Below are 15738 nucleotides of genomic sequence, written 5' to 3' on the forward strand. Positions count from 1 at the left end.
AGCTCCCAACTTTGAACCGTTTGACTTGATCTGCATCTTAAACTATAGATTTAACATGGCTGGTTAAAAAGAAATAAATGCCAGAACCAAGATTATCTTCCTTACTGTTACCTTAGAAAATGCAGTGCTGGAAGTTTGCCACATGTTGCCACCAAGGAGGAAAATGGAAACATCTGTTTCTATGGGAACCCGGCTCTTTGATGATGCAGGCGAACACATAAACCACCCAAGGAAGTGTGGAAATACACAAACAATCACACAACCCCCAGTGTCGCACAGATCTCACTGACACACCTTTAAAACAGCCTTCGCCCAGATGTAGAAATATGTGCTGACCATCGGGTTTTTGTGCCAGTGTGTCTTCAAGAGCAAAAAGGCAGAAGGGAAAAAGACTCGGCTCCCAGACCAGATGGCTAAATGTCAGTGAATGCCACACAAACACGACTGCTAGTGCTCCCTAGGAGAGGCTGTACACTGTGTAACACTGCATCACCTAATAATTTAGCGAGTAAGAGAGCTGAGACATTTGCGCTACCTAATATGTCAGATGCTTTGCTTGTTTGTTCCCAATCCGAGGACTTCCAAAACTCACATCTGACTGTAGTTCATCTTAAGAGATTTAAACCGAACTTTATTACTTTGCGTTCATAAAACGGGGAAAGAGAACAGAATAAACGCTGGTGGATTTACCAACAGGTCAGCTTTGTTCTTTTTTGTGTTTCAAAAGTTTTTTTCCCCCCTTTGTAGATTTCTTTGTCACACTTTAATTTTTATATCAGACATAGGAAGCCTGAGTGAGTAAAAACTCACTTTTTTGAGGGAACAACCGTCATCAAGCTTTCACAATAACTGGCAAAATCTATTGCATCTTGACTGGTTTCGAGGTTAAACTTTGAATAGGCCACTATATAATCTTTTTTTTTTTAATCTTATCAGTTCAGAGGTGGATTTGCTGTCGCATAACCCAACCGTGCTTGAGCTTCACAAACAGATGACCAGGCGTTCTCCTGCTCACTGAATATGCCTGATAGTGAGCAGAGTTGAAGTTTTCCAGGTCCTGACGCATCAACGCAGCCAAGTCTGTTGTCGGTTCTAGTTTTACAGGAAATGTCCAGGAGGACACACACCTTTCAAGATTCAAGAGGTTTATTTACCACATAGTGAGAAAGTTTTCATATAATACTTTCCCAGAAGTCTTGGAAATCATAAATGTTTTTTTTTTTCACAAGTACGTGACAAGGCCAGCAGTGGTTTTTGCATCGGCTGAAATTTTTTGAGTGATGTTGGATCGTTCTGTTTGGTTCTTTTATGATTTTCCTGCATGAGTTTTTTATTTCACTGGAGTCTCAAACCTTCAGAAAATGCCTATGTAACCAACATATCATGTAACGCTACTTAGCATTGTTTTAATATGTTTAATGTGGTTCCTTACTGTACTGAAAAAATACTCAGTTTTCAAACATTCATGTAGCATTGGATTTATTTATTTTTTCTTGAAGAAGTACTTATAATAGGCAAGTTGCTAGGGTTAAATTACTTTGTTGGATTTTGAGTACAAATGTTTTACTCTAAATAGATCCAGTACCAGCTACTATCCCAGATGTGCAAAACAACTGTCTTTAATCCCACTCTGGTTGTGTTCACAGCAAACAATGAGAAGATTGCCTGACGGAAACAGGGACGATAAAGACAGACGTCGCTCCCTCTGGTAAGAACTTACGAGTTACAGTGATGGACAGAGACATTAGGTTCTCATCTCCCTGCGTGCTCCGTTTGAGCTGTAATATGGGTCGATGCGAGGCAGAGGTGGACACTTTTAGCTCAGTAAAAATATCCTGCTCTCTCTTTTTCGTCCTTCCCTCTTTCACCGATTTAACACCAGGACCTTCCAACATTTTGCCTTCAGGATATCTGAGGCTTCATGCAGATGATCAAAAATGCAACCCCTCGCCGCTAGCCTTTTTACACACGGTCGTACGATATTAACGAATCAGGCGCTGGTTTGAACCGAAGCTAAAAATCTATTATGTTTTCACAAGTTGACCTGATTTAACCCAGAAATCTGAGGACTGTAAATGTCTAGCAAAAAAAGGAGAGAAAAAACAAGTAAAAAGTTTCAAAACTTGATTTTCTTCTCAAAAGATTGGAATAAATTTATGACTCTTATTTGACATGTCGAGTCATGATCAGAATCCTTTTAATGAAGATTCAATGGAAGCTTGCTTGTTTTCCATCTGATAGCCACCAGAAACGGCTATTGTATATTTAAGTATCTGCATTGGCTGCATTTTAATTATTTACTTACATATTTATTAAACTGACTATTAAATAAGTTACTTAAACATTTAATTGGACATTTATTTATTTCACGGCACATTTAATCAATGATTTAATGATGTGCTTATTTAATTGTGTCCCCTTTAAGCCTTCATGTTTATGCAAATCTGTCCACTGTTTTCTCTCAAGAAAGGAAGTCGCTTTCTAATGTTTGAGCTGTAATTCGCAGGGATGTGACATGGCTGAAATTGGTCAGACTTTAGTCAAGCAACCTACTAATTATATGCCGCTAATTATATGTGTGGAAGACCTGACAAATGTTGCAGTAAATCACATCTGTTTACGTATGACATAAGCACACGCTGTCACACCCAGTAATCATAATTAGCAAATCCATGCTAAAATCTCAATATGCCTCCTTAAACTCTCGGCGTGCGCCACCACTAGCATAACTGTTCACACATGATTTCCACCGACATCACTCAGATTCCCGTCTCCAGCGCAAGAGACCACAGAGCAAATTTGTTTAGATAAGAGCAAGTACCGATCATACCTCTGCATCTATAAATAGACACTCCTGGCAACTAGCAGAAGAGCACCCATAGAAACATGTTACCTGGAACCACAACAGAAATAAATAATGGGAGGATAGAAAAAAAAAAAAAACTGAGACGGAGCCCAGCTCTGAGTTAAAAAGCTAACTTACAAAATGACTCCATAAATACAAATCAGCTGTTGCTGCAGTGAGTGATGCTCTGTAAAGTTTCTTTGGTCATTTCACACAATAGAAAAATACACTAAATATTGTTTTCTTCTCTCAAACAATAGAAATGAAACATCAGTGATGTCGACTCATTTGCAGAACAACCTATAAATGTCTGGATCTCAGCTAGAACAAAATAACTCGTCTTTTCCATGTCTACTTTGTGGTGCATTTCTTAAAGAAGGAGCTTCAGTGCCAAGAACCATACCATACCTCTGGAACAATTTCACATTTTGAAAGAATCACAACCACAAATTTCAATCCTTTTTTTTTTTTTTTAGTATTTGACTGATATATCAATACAAAGTAGAGCTTAATTTTGAAGTGGAAAGAAAAGGATATATTAACAAAATCCAGTCTTAAGTAAAACTATTGCGACCACTTGATTTCAGAAATTACTTATTTAGCCCATTGATGCCTGGTTTCATTTCTGCTTACATGCAGCGGTTCTGGTAAGGTCTAATAAGTTAGAGAATTTTAGTGAATGACACAGTGAAGACCAATGAACACAAAGACAAGTTTGTCAGAACAATGTTGAGAGGTTTACAGCAAGGTTAAGTTACAAAACAATATCCTTAGATGTTCCTGTCCACCAAAAAGATTGGGCAACAATTTGAGTCTCGGCTGTAACTTTTTAAAGCTGGTACTGAAGAAACACGTTTCCATACTTTGGTGGTTTGGTGAACTATAGATTCAGGGCTGAACCAGACAATTTTCAGATATTGTACAAATTTCCAACACGCGCTCACGCACGCACACACACACACACACACACACACGCACACACACCTCCACACACACACGCCCACACGCACACACACATACACACACACGCTGTTAAAATTGCTTTGTCTCCCTTGCATTTCAAAAGAAATATCTATTTGAGGTATGAATGTGTCTGTGTCCGTGGCTCTGCCCTTCATCAGTCAGTGTCTAATCAGGTTCATCGATCTGCTAATTGCTTGGCTATGACATCATTATTCTGTCGATTTCAAAGCATTCCTATCGACCTCGCTAAGATCGATTGTGGAGAGTGACTGAAGGAAAGAAATGCAATGGAAGAAAGTGACTAGGGGGGGGACGCCACAATTTAGTCAAACCATTTTGAAGTGCAGCCCACATTTTCTCCCTGACAGAGAAGAGTTTTTTGCACTTTGGTTCCTACCTGCTTTTTCTCTCTGTAACCGAGTGCACACGAGGAGCATCACTACGGTTACCATATCCATGACAACCTCTCCTGCTGCTATTATTGGGAATGTCGTCAAGGAGACAAAGCGGCGCATTATGGGATGCAGACTGAAATAGAAATCTTGTACAGGAAGCAATTCAACAGATCTCTGGTGTTGCATAAGAGGCTTCTTATAAATATAAGGAGGGCTGTCATTAATCAAGTATACTGCAGGGTTGGAGGTAAATAAAACCTCATTGCCAGAATACTAAACCACAGTCATGATGCTGATGTTTTTATTCTTCTGAAATCTAGCAAAACAAGAGATATTACAATTCAACAAATAGCAAAAATATTGATTGACAAGTGACCTGAAATAAGATATCATTCTTTCAGAGCATTATTTGAGGCTTCAGGGCTTACATGATGGGGATTTAATGAGCTGTCTTGTAGTTTTCAACATTTGTATGTAAAGATGAGAGGTAATAAGTGTGCTGAAAATAAAAATAATACATTTCCTTCTTACGACATTCTAAATTTGCAGATTAAAATAGTATGTACCCCTTACAGATTGTTCTGTTTTTGCTTTTTTTCCCCCTATCAAATGAATTATAAAGCGAAAGATAAGTGGAGTAAGTAGAAAATATCAACCAAACAAACAAACATGATATTATGTGCAATATGTAACCTTTGTCTAATCGTGAAATGATAGTGACTAGTCACATTTTTTTTCTGCTCAAATAGGCTAAAAGATCTCAAAAAGCAATTTATTTTGGACAGATCTAAAAAAAAAAAAAAGATAATGGGTGAGAAACAAAGTCACTAACATCTATACATCTGGAAAGAGTTACAAGGCCATTTTTTGGTTTTGAAGACTTTAGCAAACCCCATTAAGAGCCATTATCCACAAATCCACAAAGGGAGAAAACATGCAATAGTGGTGAACTTCCCAGAGAGGTTGACCTACCAAAGCTGCTCCAAAACAAGTAACTTTGGTAGCTCCTTTATTGGCAATGCTTAACAGAGCTCACAAGAGTCCAGAAAAAAAAAAACATCCCAAGTACTTCAGACATCACTTGAGTCAGTTGAAGTCTGTGTTTATGATTCAACAAGAAGAAAAAATGAAGATGGCTTTTGGAAATTAGACTTTGAACAAACAAAAATAATCCATCAACAGTGTAAAGTAAAAAAAAAACCCATTGCCAGCTCTGCTTGATGCCACCAAGAGTGGCACAACCATTTATGAAGTTTAGTGGCCAATTTATTTTCACACGTCCAGTTTAGCTGTCCTTCTTAATGTGATAATCGAAGACATCATTCGAGAACGGCTTTTTTTGCTTACTCACATTATTACTGCTGGTCTTGCGCGTTTAAATTTGACCAAAAAAAAAGCAAAAACGGAACAAGGAGAAAACACATTTTACTGCACTTGTACCTGGACCGTCACTGGGTTTTAGTGTTGCGAAAACAGCTACTATAGACTCAAATAAAAGCACCCCACGGTTTTTATAGATGTATGTAATGAGAATGATAAAAAAATCCCCTGTAAATCAACAAAAACAAACAAATGTTTTCTTGAAGTCTCTTAACTTGTAAACACTTTGCAGCAACTTAACGATGTGCAAATCCGGAAAGGTTACTAGATGACACTGCTTAAAACGTCTCCATTTCAAACGCCGCCTGTCTGAAACCGGCTCAGTCTGCCAAACCGGCACCCAGACAGATGCTTAGATCAACCGCATAGTTAAGCCTCTGCACCATCTATCTTCACATTGCTTCCTGTATATGTGAAGGTTATAAAACTAATTAGCCGCAGCTGTGGTGGCGGTGAGTGGCTTATACGTAGGGATCCGTATATGCTACTTAAGGAGTCTTAAATGCTCAAATGCTTTGTCTAAGGTAAAAAAAAAAAATTTAATAACCCACCAAAAACAAATGTTATGAGATAAGGTTATATTTTAAAAGAAAAAGGGCTTTGTAGAAAGTTTTTAATTACTTTAGCCAATAATTATTCATATTAATAACCCCCGCTATTTGGCACACTCGTGGAACAAATTGTCTATTTTTTCCAGGGTCTTGGATCCTCTTATTTATTTTTTTGACTGTCTCTTCTCTGCCTACCTCAAAGATTTGTTGTAGGATTTAGATTCTAAACGAGTTCATGATGCCATGCGTTCTAGTGAGGTTCCCAGGGCCTTCAGAAGCGAGACGGACCCACAATGTCACAGATCTTCTACCACATCCTTGGTTTGCTTCGGCTACATCTGAGTGTTTATTGCCAGAAACCTCGATCTTTGTCTCACCTGACCCAAAGCACATGGTTCCAGTTAAAGTCCCAGTGAAGTTTAGCAAACCTAGCGCATTCATCTTTTTTTAACGATAGGACAAGTCGGGCTTTTTTCTTGCCTTGCTCTGTCGGTTTGAATTAAAATGCCATCTAATGGATATTATAGAGAAATGTCCTTTGGTTGATTTACTCTGACTCATAGACCTGCTCTCACACTGCAAAACAGAGCAGGAGAGGGGCGAGTGTGGTTATTAATTTAGTGAAATACAAACAAGATAAAAACGATGACTGTGCTGTTGGTAATACTGTGCAGGCTGCACCGTCTTTATCCAATAGTAGACAACTTGGATGAAGTCGCAAAGTGCGGCGTGACGGATTAAAAATGAGCACCTGTGTCAAAATAATCCTCCTTTCAGAAGAAGCGAAGACATAAACAGTCAGAGTGATGGTTGTTTCATATAATCAGAGGGATAAACGTCCAACTTTTTACAGAGGCAAAAACATGAATCCCACACAGCGATGTATAAAGATTTGATGCAATGTCCTCCACCTAAACAATAAAGAAATAAACAAACTAAAAGCAAGATAAAACCTGGAAAATACCATACTTCGGGACAAATTTATGATTTGAGCTAAAGTTTCCTCAGCTATATCTGATGAAATACAAAATAAAAACAAATCAATCTATTGTTTTTGAAAATGCCCTTCCTCACTAAGAAGTTATGAAAATTAAAAAAAAACCTGGCATCAGAACGAAGTAACTGAAATATTAGTGGAAAGTAAATTTCTTTCTGTAACAAGCCTAGACAATCAGCAGGAAGCTTATTTTTGATACACAAAAAAGTTAAAGGAAAAAGGCACAGTGAATAGTTGGCTTTTTTGTGAATGTTCTAAAATGTTCTGATTTGTCTTAAAGAAAGCAACGGCTCAACAATATGTATATATTTTAGATATTTGATGTCACTGTGACATTACTAGCAACACATCATTTAACAAATTACTGACTAGTCAGTGGTGGCTATTCGCAGACTGGATGGGAAATGAGCACCATGAATACAGCCTACGTACCTGTCTATTACACTAACACATTGCATCAAACTGCACAACCAGCAGCTGTCTGTCAGGTTCATAATCACAGCTTTTATAAAGCAACTGCTTGTTTGGCAGCTAGTGTCAGAACTGGGGAATTCGTTTATTTGTACGGATGTCCTAAAAATATGATGCAAGAATTATAGTCTGTCTACAAGTATAAATGCTGCAGAGATGTACACGCTAGTAGTAATTTGAAGTGACAAACATGCCAGTTTAACATGCTGGGCAAGTAGTTTACCCAGTAGTTTAGGTTTCTATCTATCTATCTATTTGTCTGTCTGTAATGATGAATCTTATGATTTAGTGAGAACTTCCTTCTAAATTAGTAATACAGCACAGGTACTTGTTCAGCCCTTTTCATAAATTGTATCTAATTAGACAATTAAAGCAAGTGAAATCAGCACTGCACAAGAGCTCACTGCTGATCTTCTTTCATCCAAGCAAAAAGCAATTCACGTTCAGTGTAACTGAAGCGCTCCAATTACCTCCACACCCTAATATGAGCAATCAAGACTAAACAATTCTGTAATTCTGAACTAGTGTCATTCAGGTGGGATTCCCTTTCTTGCTCTCTTCAAAATGCAATGGTTTCTCTACATCTTCTAACAACGTTTTTTGTGCATAACTGTATTATAAAGACAGGTAACATAAATGCCATAGAGAGTCTGGCTTGTCACGAACAAGTCCTATAGAGCAAATCCCCAAGACAAACAAAGAAGATGCATCATCATTCTCCCTCAAGTCAAAGTCAAATGTGTTGCGACAAAGTAAACCCAGCAGACAGAGCAAAGAAAAACAAATAGTGGCAGCAACTGTGAAACCAAACGTCTGCTAGCAGCAGCTCAGAAAACCGACACAGTAATATGCTGCTTACCAGGTTGGAGTTGGTGGCATTCGAGTCATCCTCGGGGAAGGGGATGTAGACGGCTAAGGCCACACAATTAGCAAAGATGGTCATCAGGATGATGATCTCAAATGGTCTGAGTAGAGAGTTAAGGGAAAGTAAAGTGCAAGAGAAAATGTTTACAAAGCATTCAAAACATAGATCCATTCATCCATCCATCTATCTATCCAGCTTATTCTGAAAATCCCAGTAGAAGTCGAGGGACAGGAGGGAAAATGAACCGCTTGGTGGTTCGTATCCAACAGGCATCATCAGTTAGAAGAACCACCTTGACTGACTCCATTTGATCAATGTGGATCAACTGCTCTCTTCAGAGTTTCTCACCTTCATCTATAATTCTAGATTCATCCACCTGACAGATGAAGCCATTTTGTCAGTGATGGGGTCAGACCTTATACAGCACAACTTGTTTCACGACAAACCGGAGCTTGTGCCTGGATTATATGTTCCACCCCACCATTTTTCATCAGCAAGACACAAAGACACTTGAAGTCCCTTGCTGAAAGTAAACAGACGGGGCAGTCTACGTTTTTCCTCGGTTGAGGACCGTGCCCTCAACACTGAGAGGAGCTGACGGTCGTTCTCACCATTTCCCATTCGACACACCATTTTTCTGTGAGGCCGAGAAGCATGAAGTATGTTCCCTTTGATAGATGGAACACAGTGTTCAGTCCCTTTTCTTTAAAGATTGTGACCGCCACACCGATCTGCTACTCTGCAGGTGCAGCCCCAGGCCTAAGTGCAACATTAAAGAGGTCTATCAACCATGACAGCTCCACAATGTCCAAAGTCGAGATGTGGAAAACCCAACTTTTTACTTTAACTTATTAAAGTTGATTCCTTTTTTTTCTTAGAGATATTCTTTACCCTAGAATCTTTTTTAAGATTCCAGGGTTTTAGATCTTTTTCACAGAAATGGCTCTTGTTAATCACCAAAGAACTACTTCACATTTACACAAGAAAAGGTATTTCATACACAGCCAAGAAAGCAACATTCCTCTGCTTAGGGAGATCAAAGCTCTTCAGCTTGTCTTTTAGTGAACAATATGACACTTAGAGTAACTTTGGAATCTCTTGAAGTGTGTGGGCGGGGAAAACTCGGAGACAACGCATGTCCTAATATGGGTGTGACAAGGAGCAGGCCTGTCGCGTGGAAGGCAGTATGTGGACAGAGAGAGAGAGAGAGAAAGGGAAAGGCCACGATGGAATGAGAGGAGAGACGTAGGGTTTTTATTTGGAGCGATCCTTGAGAGGGGAGTGACCTCATTATTTCAGGCCTCAGAGAGAAAGGGAGAGTGGGGAGTGAGGAGATGGAGACAGAGAAAGGGAGAGAATGTGAACGAGAGATGGAGGAGGTCTGGTTTTCATCAACACAACTACAAACTGCCACCAGCGTCAACTCCTGTGTTCTGTTTTTGCCCCGTCTTTATCTCCCTTTCTGCTCTGTCCTCCTCTCTGTTCTACCTAGACAACAGTTTTTATTGTCTCTCACCTAGAACTAGCCCAGACTCTGGATGGCCTCTAAAGTGAGTAGCAGACTACAGTCAAGCTTTGAGGTCAGATAAGGTTTAAACCAAAAAAGAAAAAAAAATCCTGAGGAAATTTTCAATTATTATTAGCATAAGGTTAGACTTTAAAACTCCGATCACATTATGTACATTTATTAGGGTATTAGGGTAACCTCTTTTATTAACATCCTAAATGCTAAATCCAGAGAATAATAACTACACGATTTAGAGTTTCCATTTCTTTTATGTGTTCCTACGACGGCAAGGTGGATTATTGCAACTACAAGAGGAAAGTATACCCATAGATTAAGCAGGCTGTACTTTTGTTTTTGCCTCACTCCAAAGCCACTTCTGTTGTTCCAGGTGGGGATCCCAAAAGTGTCTATGAATAAATAGTACTTGCAGAATAAACTTATTTCAGAAGACAGATCTAAAACCTTCAACACCTAACTCTACATTTCTTAATAACCTAGCAATCATGCGTAATGGCTCCCTAAAAGTATGTCAATTGCCATGTATGGTTCTAATAAGAGTTTTGGACATCTAAGCTAAGGTAGATTCAGAATGTGATATAAAAAAAAACTCATTTAAAATAACCTGTCCTCCCTACAAGTCATTGATTTTGCATTGACTTTTCAAGTTTTTGTTCAAGTTTCATTAGTTTTGTAGTGAATTTTTTTTTATTATTGTGCTTTATGCTCTTATCGCAGGTTTTTTAAACATTGTTTTTTGTGAGTTTGTAATAACTTTGTCTTTTCAGAAGATTAGTGTACTTAAAAAAATCAAATTATTTATGTATTTAGTCATTGGAGAAACAGTGTGGTCTTTTAAAGAGATTAACTATAGTGTTTGATTTCTTTCAGTTGTTTTAGGGTCAGCTCTGCAGTCACAAAAGAAGAAAAAAAAAGAAGTTTTTCTAAATGTTTATATTTGGATTAAGAACTGACCTTTGATCACTTTCAACCACACGATCAAGACACATTTGAGGTCAATCGCTCGCTCTTGTACCGAGGGCTAGTCAAACTAACTTCAGAAATGTTGAGATCCTCTGAAACACAAGTCTGTGACTCACTCTGGGTCTCTGACCCATAATTTTAAAAAAAAACCCTGGAGGTCTGCTTCCATCAACATGATAATAAATCTTCTGGCTGCTGTAGTGTTGAGAGCAAAACATTAGAGTCCTAACCGAGGAATCAAATCAAGTAGCAAGACTGAAATCAGCAGTGTGTCTTCAACAGCGTGGAAAAAAAAAGACATGAGGCTGAGTGTGTCATACTGTTTTTTCTGCTTCTTACTGTAGCAAATCTGAAATGAAAATTCTGGTGTTTTCCACCGTTAAGCCCATACAACATGATATTTCCTCTCTAATACTTCTTCAGAACTTAACATAAACATTATGCTAAGCATCTCAAGCAGCCAGCTGTATATACTCAAGACATACTTTCCCAGTAGGACTGTATCCAGACACAAACATCAAGAAGCTGTTTCACAGATATGGCAAGTGGCTCCCATAAACACCTCGTGCTTCTCTCAGTAGCACAGATAATCTCTTATCTCACCAGAACCCAATAAATAAACTCAGATATACCGATGTTATCAACATTTTATGATATTTTAGTGCACACATTACATACGCAATGCGCGTAAATGACTTGTACATATTTGTAAGTAATTGTTTTTTCAAATGTACTTACACATAAATGCAATATACTGCCAAAAGTGCTTGCTCGTCTATCTTCACACATGTGAAGTTGAGTGACATTCAGTTTGGTGCTGGCCCACTTCATGCAGGGGCTTTCTATGAAATTTAAGAGTGCGTTTATGGGAATGTTTCATGATTCTTCCAATAGCACACATGTGAGATCAGACACAGATTTTTTTTTCTCTTGTTCTTTAGTAATCCCAAAGGTTTTCTAGCAGGGTGAGGTCAGTACTCTCTTGCGTGCCAGTGAGGTTCTGCTTCCACACAAAAGCAGCTCATCCATGTCTTCACAGATCTCGTTTTGAATGAGAAATCCTCTTCGCCGAAATCAAAGCTCAGAGCAGGACACTGTTGAGAATGTTTTGGTTCCTTTCCCTGGAACTAAGGGGCCCCATGCACAACTCCTGAAAAACAGGCCCACACCTTAATCCTCTCTGGACCAAACTTTACATTTGACACAGTGCGGTTGGGCAATTGCCGTTCTCCAAGCAACTGCCAAACCCAGACGTATTCAGTGGATTTCCAGACAGAGTCATGACTCATCACTCCAGAGAGCCCATCTCCACTACTCTAGACTCCAGAGGGGGGCATCCTTTACACCACTGGATCCAACACTTATGTTGACTTGGTGATGTAAGGCTTGGCTGCAGCGGCTCGGTCATGAAAATCCATTTCATGAAACTTTTCATGTCCCGTTTGCGCTAATCTGAAGGCCACACAAAGTTTAGAGGTCTGCAACTATTGACTCTGAAGAAAGTTGGTTACCTCTGCACATCATGTGCCTCAGCAAATAGCTCCCTTGCCTGTTGTGAACTTTAACACTTCACATGCTAGCTAAGGCCTGTGGAGTCCTAAATTAGGTTTTGGTGGGCTTTTTTACAGTTTGTTGGGGATTTTGTACATTTTGAAGTTAGATTCTAATAATTAGCCAAGTTATTTTTATGTGTTTCCGATTGTTTGTTTGCAGCTATCGCTCTTTAACTAAATCTTGAATACAGGATGTAAGATTCATATAAGCATGGCAAATGTAGCTATATATATTTGTTTTCGTTTTAGATTTAAAAGCAAAGGCTAAATTCTTACACGCCCCTTAACAAAAGAGACGTCAGAGGAAATTTTTAGGTGATCTGAAAATTGAAAATTGTAAATGGTAGCATTAACCAGCTCCATCACGTCATACTGGTGTGTTATGATCGGCTTTGACTGGCTGCACACAGCTTTTGCTGTACGATATGACGACTTTTCAGCCGATAATAATAAGGACAAAACATGACGGCTAACATGTTGGTTAGTACAGGTGAATTTCAACGCAGCACGACTGTGTCGCTCTTTTTTCCTTTCACGTCTTTCGGTCTTCATCACTTCTCCTGTCGTCTTCTTTCATCTCTGCCATTGGATATGCGCGAATAAATGATTCCGGGAGTTGTAAATGATCCAGAGACTTGATATTTCATCGGGTTTGACTGCTCAAGTGACCCTCGGGGTTTATTGCTTCTCTATTCCATAAAATCTTTATTTATTTATTTTTTATTTTTTAGATCCACTGTTGCAAAAGGTGACCGGTGAGGGAAAAAAAAATCCATATGTTCAGTTTTATAGTGCTGAAGTACATTAGCATACTTAAAAATATATCACTGATCCCATGGGAGGATACTTTATTTTTAGAAATGTACGTCTAATTTGCGAAGGTGTAGTGAGACAGGATTCAGAACATCTAACATTATGCAGGACTAAATTGGACAGAGCAACGTTTTTATTGCGCTTTGATATATTTTCTGTTTTGCGAGAATGTCACAAATAATTACGCAATCATTTATTATAAACACATTTCTTGCCACAGATAATTCCCCCCCCTGTTGTGCAAGAGAGAAAGAGAGAGAGAGAAAGAGAGAGAGCCATAAGAAGAAAAAATCATAAATTAAGTGCTGGAAATCTATCTCATAATGTTCTCCTATTTTCCTATTTTGTTACGTTCACTGTAATGTATTATTTACTTAATGCAGCAAAGACAATTAAAATGTATCTTTCCGAATGCCAATTTACCAGTTTCCCCCTTCGCTTCCCTTGGTTATAACACTGCTTCCCTGCCTCCCTTCACTGATTGTTTGCCCTCCACCTGCCATATAATTTTTCTTGTTTACCCTCCATCCCACTCTCTCCCCCAGGCCTCCTCGGCTTCTCCACTCCATTATCTCTCCTGTCAACATCCACGTCCTGCCCACATCCCTGCCCTTCTCATTTCCCTGACGCCTCCTTTTCCTCTCCTCCTGTCCCTCCGAGGTCGATTTGTAGCTGCGCTTTTCCAGAGGCGACGCTGATGGTGACCCCGCGCCCAGTATTGATTACTTCGATCGTGACACTGATCGTTTCCACCTCCCTTGGCCCTCTCCTATTATTCATCACCCCGAGGCTGGATCAGGCCATTGTGATCTAGAGCTTAAAAAATAAAAAAAATAATAAAAGAAAAGAAATAGGATGTGAGTGGACAGAGAAAGATGGATGATAAGATGAGATAAAAGGAGTGATTAAGTGATTAAAAAAAAAGAAAAGTTCAGAAACGAAGAAAGGCGGATAATAAGATCGTCACTCTTATTATGAAATAAATGAGATGGGGTGGATTGTTTGGAGTCCCCTAAAGAAGAGATTAACATTATCATCTGTAGTGAAAGATAAAACAGTCTCTGGGGTTTCCAACTGTTCCTTTTTCTAAGGTGCTTTAAAACAAGAAATAACGCAACAGGCATGTAGGTCAACCAATCCACCTCAAAAAACACTTTTCAAATTTTCAGCAGCATGAAACTGGCCCAGTCTGTGAGTGTTGTCTATCTATTCACATTTGTCAAAAGTGTGCAAACATAATGTATCTGCCTGGGGGAAAAAAACTGTGGATAAAAGTAAATCAAGCATCTCTTTCCTGTGTAAATTGTAATTGTAAGTATATTTAGGTGACTTAAGAAAAAATGGTTAGTTCCTATTCCTGATTTCTGTGGGACTTGATGATGCCCGAAAAAAACAAAACTACACATCGTCTCACACAAGCATTGACCTTAAACTGCTTCAACTGTTGTCATGAACAACCACAAACTTAAATGCATGTTGTGCTAGAGCAACACAGTCCAGTGTTTTGGGGTAACCATGCCTCTCTGAAAGCTTGCGTAAAAACAACCTGCATTCAAAGCAGAGATTAAAAATAATCTGTTGCTGATGTTTGGTTAAAGGATACTTCCACTCCACGATGCTGATGCACGCCCGTCGGATGGGGTTCTTGAGTGTGAGACAAAGCAGGGCCCGCGGCGGCCTCGTGGCTGTCGTTGTGGTTTGTTTCTTGGGTTTAGAAGCGTAGTGTTGTCTCTTCCTTTGCGTGGAGCTGGCTGTGGAAATGGGGCCGCCCCCGCCCGACCCGAGCCCCGCCCCTCCGCCTGACGCAGCATTGCCCATCATCTTCGCCTGCCGCGCGGCGTCAATGGCCGCCTGCCAGCTCAGGGCTGCTCCCGGGGTGGGAATGTGCTCCGGTGCAAGGCCAACCACACCCACCCCACGGTTGACCCCTCCTCCCCCGCCGCTGTGGTCGCCATGGCTACCGCCGCCTCTGTGCTCGTTCGTCAAGCCAACCGGAGGAGGCCGAGGGAGGGGAGGGGGAGAGTAGTCGGAGCCTACAGCAGGAGGAAAAATAGAGACAAACATCAAGTTAGCAAATCATGCACCTTAATTATCAGTAAATCAGTAGATCACTTCCCTCAGTAGCCTGCTGGCACCGACCGGCATTGATTAAAGAGATTACGCATGGCTTCTTAAAGTTGACATAGTGTCCTAATTTTCTGGTTTGGTAGGTTAATTCGAATGCTGCAAGTGTCTCAGCTGTTACTGGATCCTGCATATTTTAATGTCCTTGAAGAACAGGCCAGATGCACATGTCCTCCCATGAGTACTGCAACTACAACAGAGCTAATTATGCTGTGTTTAGCACCATTCATCTGGGCTCCGAGTTTTCATCAGGCTGAACTTTAAAGACAAAAACATAAAACAAAGCACGACGC

At 39.7% G+C, this 15738-nt stretch overlaps 1 protein-coding gene and 1 long non-coding RNA gene across 33 annotated transcripts in view; one reads left to right on the top strand and one right to left on the bottom strand.

The window, feature by feature from the left end:
• Positions 1 to 15738, top strand: part of LOC103459269 (uncharacterized) — a 175269-nt gene that overhangs the window by 109929 nt on the left and 49602 nt on the right. For 8 of the 9 annotated variants that reach the window (XR_532712.3, XR_014086108.1, XR_014086107.1 and 5 more), the window contains one exon: positions 1647 to 1708. This is a non-coding gene — a long non-coding RNA (uncharacterized LOC103459269). Of the gene's footprint in view, positions 1 to 1646; positions 3824 to 15738 lie in introns of those variants that run through there. The other variant, XR_014086109.1, reaches the window with a different exon arrangement.
• cacna1c (calcium channel, voltage-dependent, L type, alpha 1C subunit) overlaps positions 1 to 15738 on the bottom strand; it is a 177471-nt gene that overhangs the window by 108580 nt on the left and 53153 nt on the right. For all 24 annotated transcript variants that reach the window (XM_081604118.1, XM_081604131.1, XM_081604127.1 and 21 more), the window contains exons 2-3: positions 14925 to 15354; positions 8462 to 8567 (exon numbers count right to left, since the gene is read on the bottom strand). In XM_081604118.1, coding sequence (XP_081460244.1) covers positions 8462 to 8567; positions 14925 to 15354 — 536 coding nt within the window. The remainder of the gene's footprint in view (positions 1 to 8461; positions 8568 to 14924; positions 15355 to 15738) is intronic.

The sequence above is a fragment of the Poecilia reticulata genome, chromosome 23, assembly GCF_904066995.2.
Source record: "Poecilia reticulata chromosome 23, P_reticulata-male-v2, whole genome shotgun sequence".
Classification (NCBI taxonomy): Eukaryota; Metazoa; Chordata; class Actinopteri; order Cyprinodontiformes; family Poeciliidae; genus Poecilia; species Poecilia reticulata.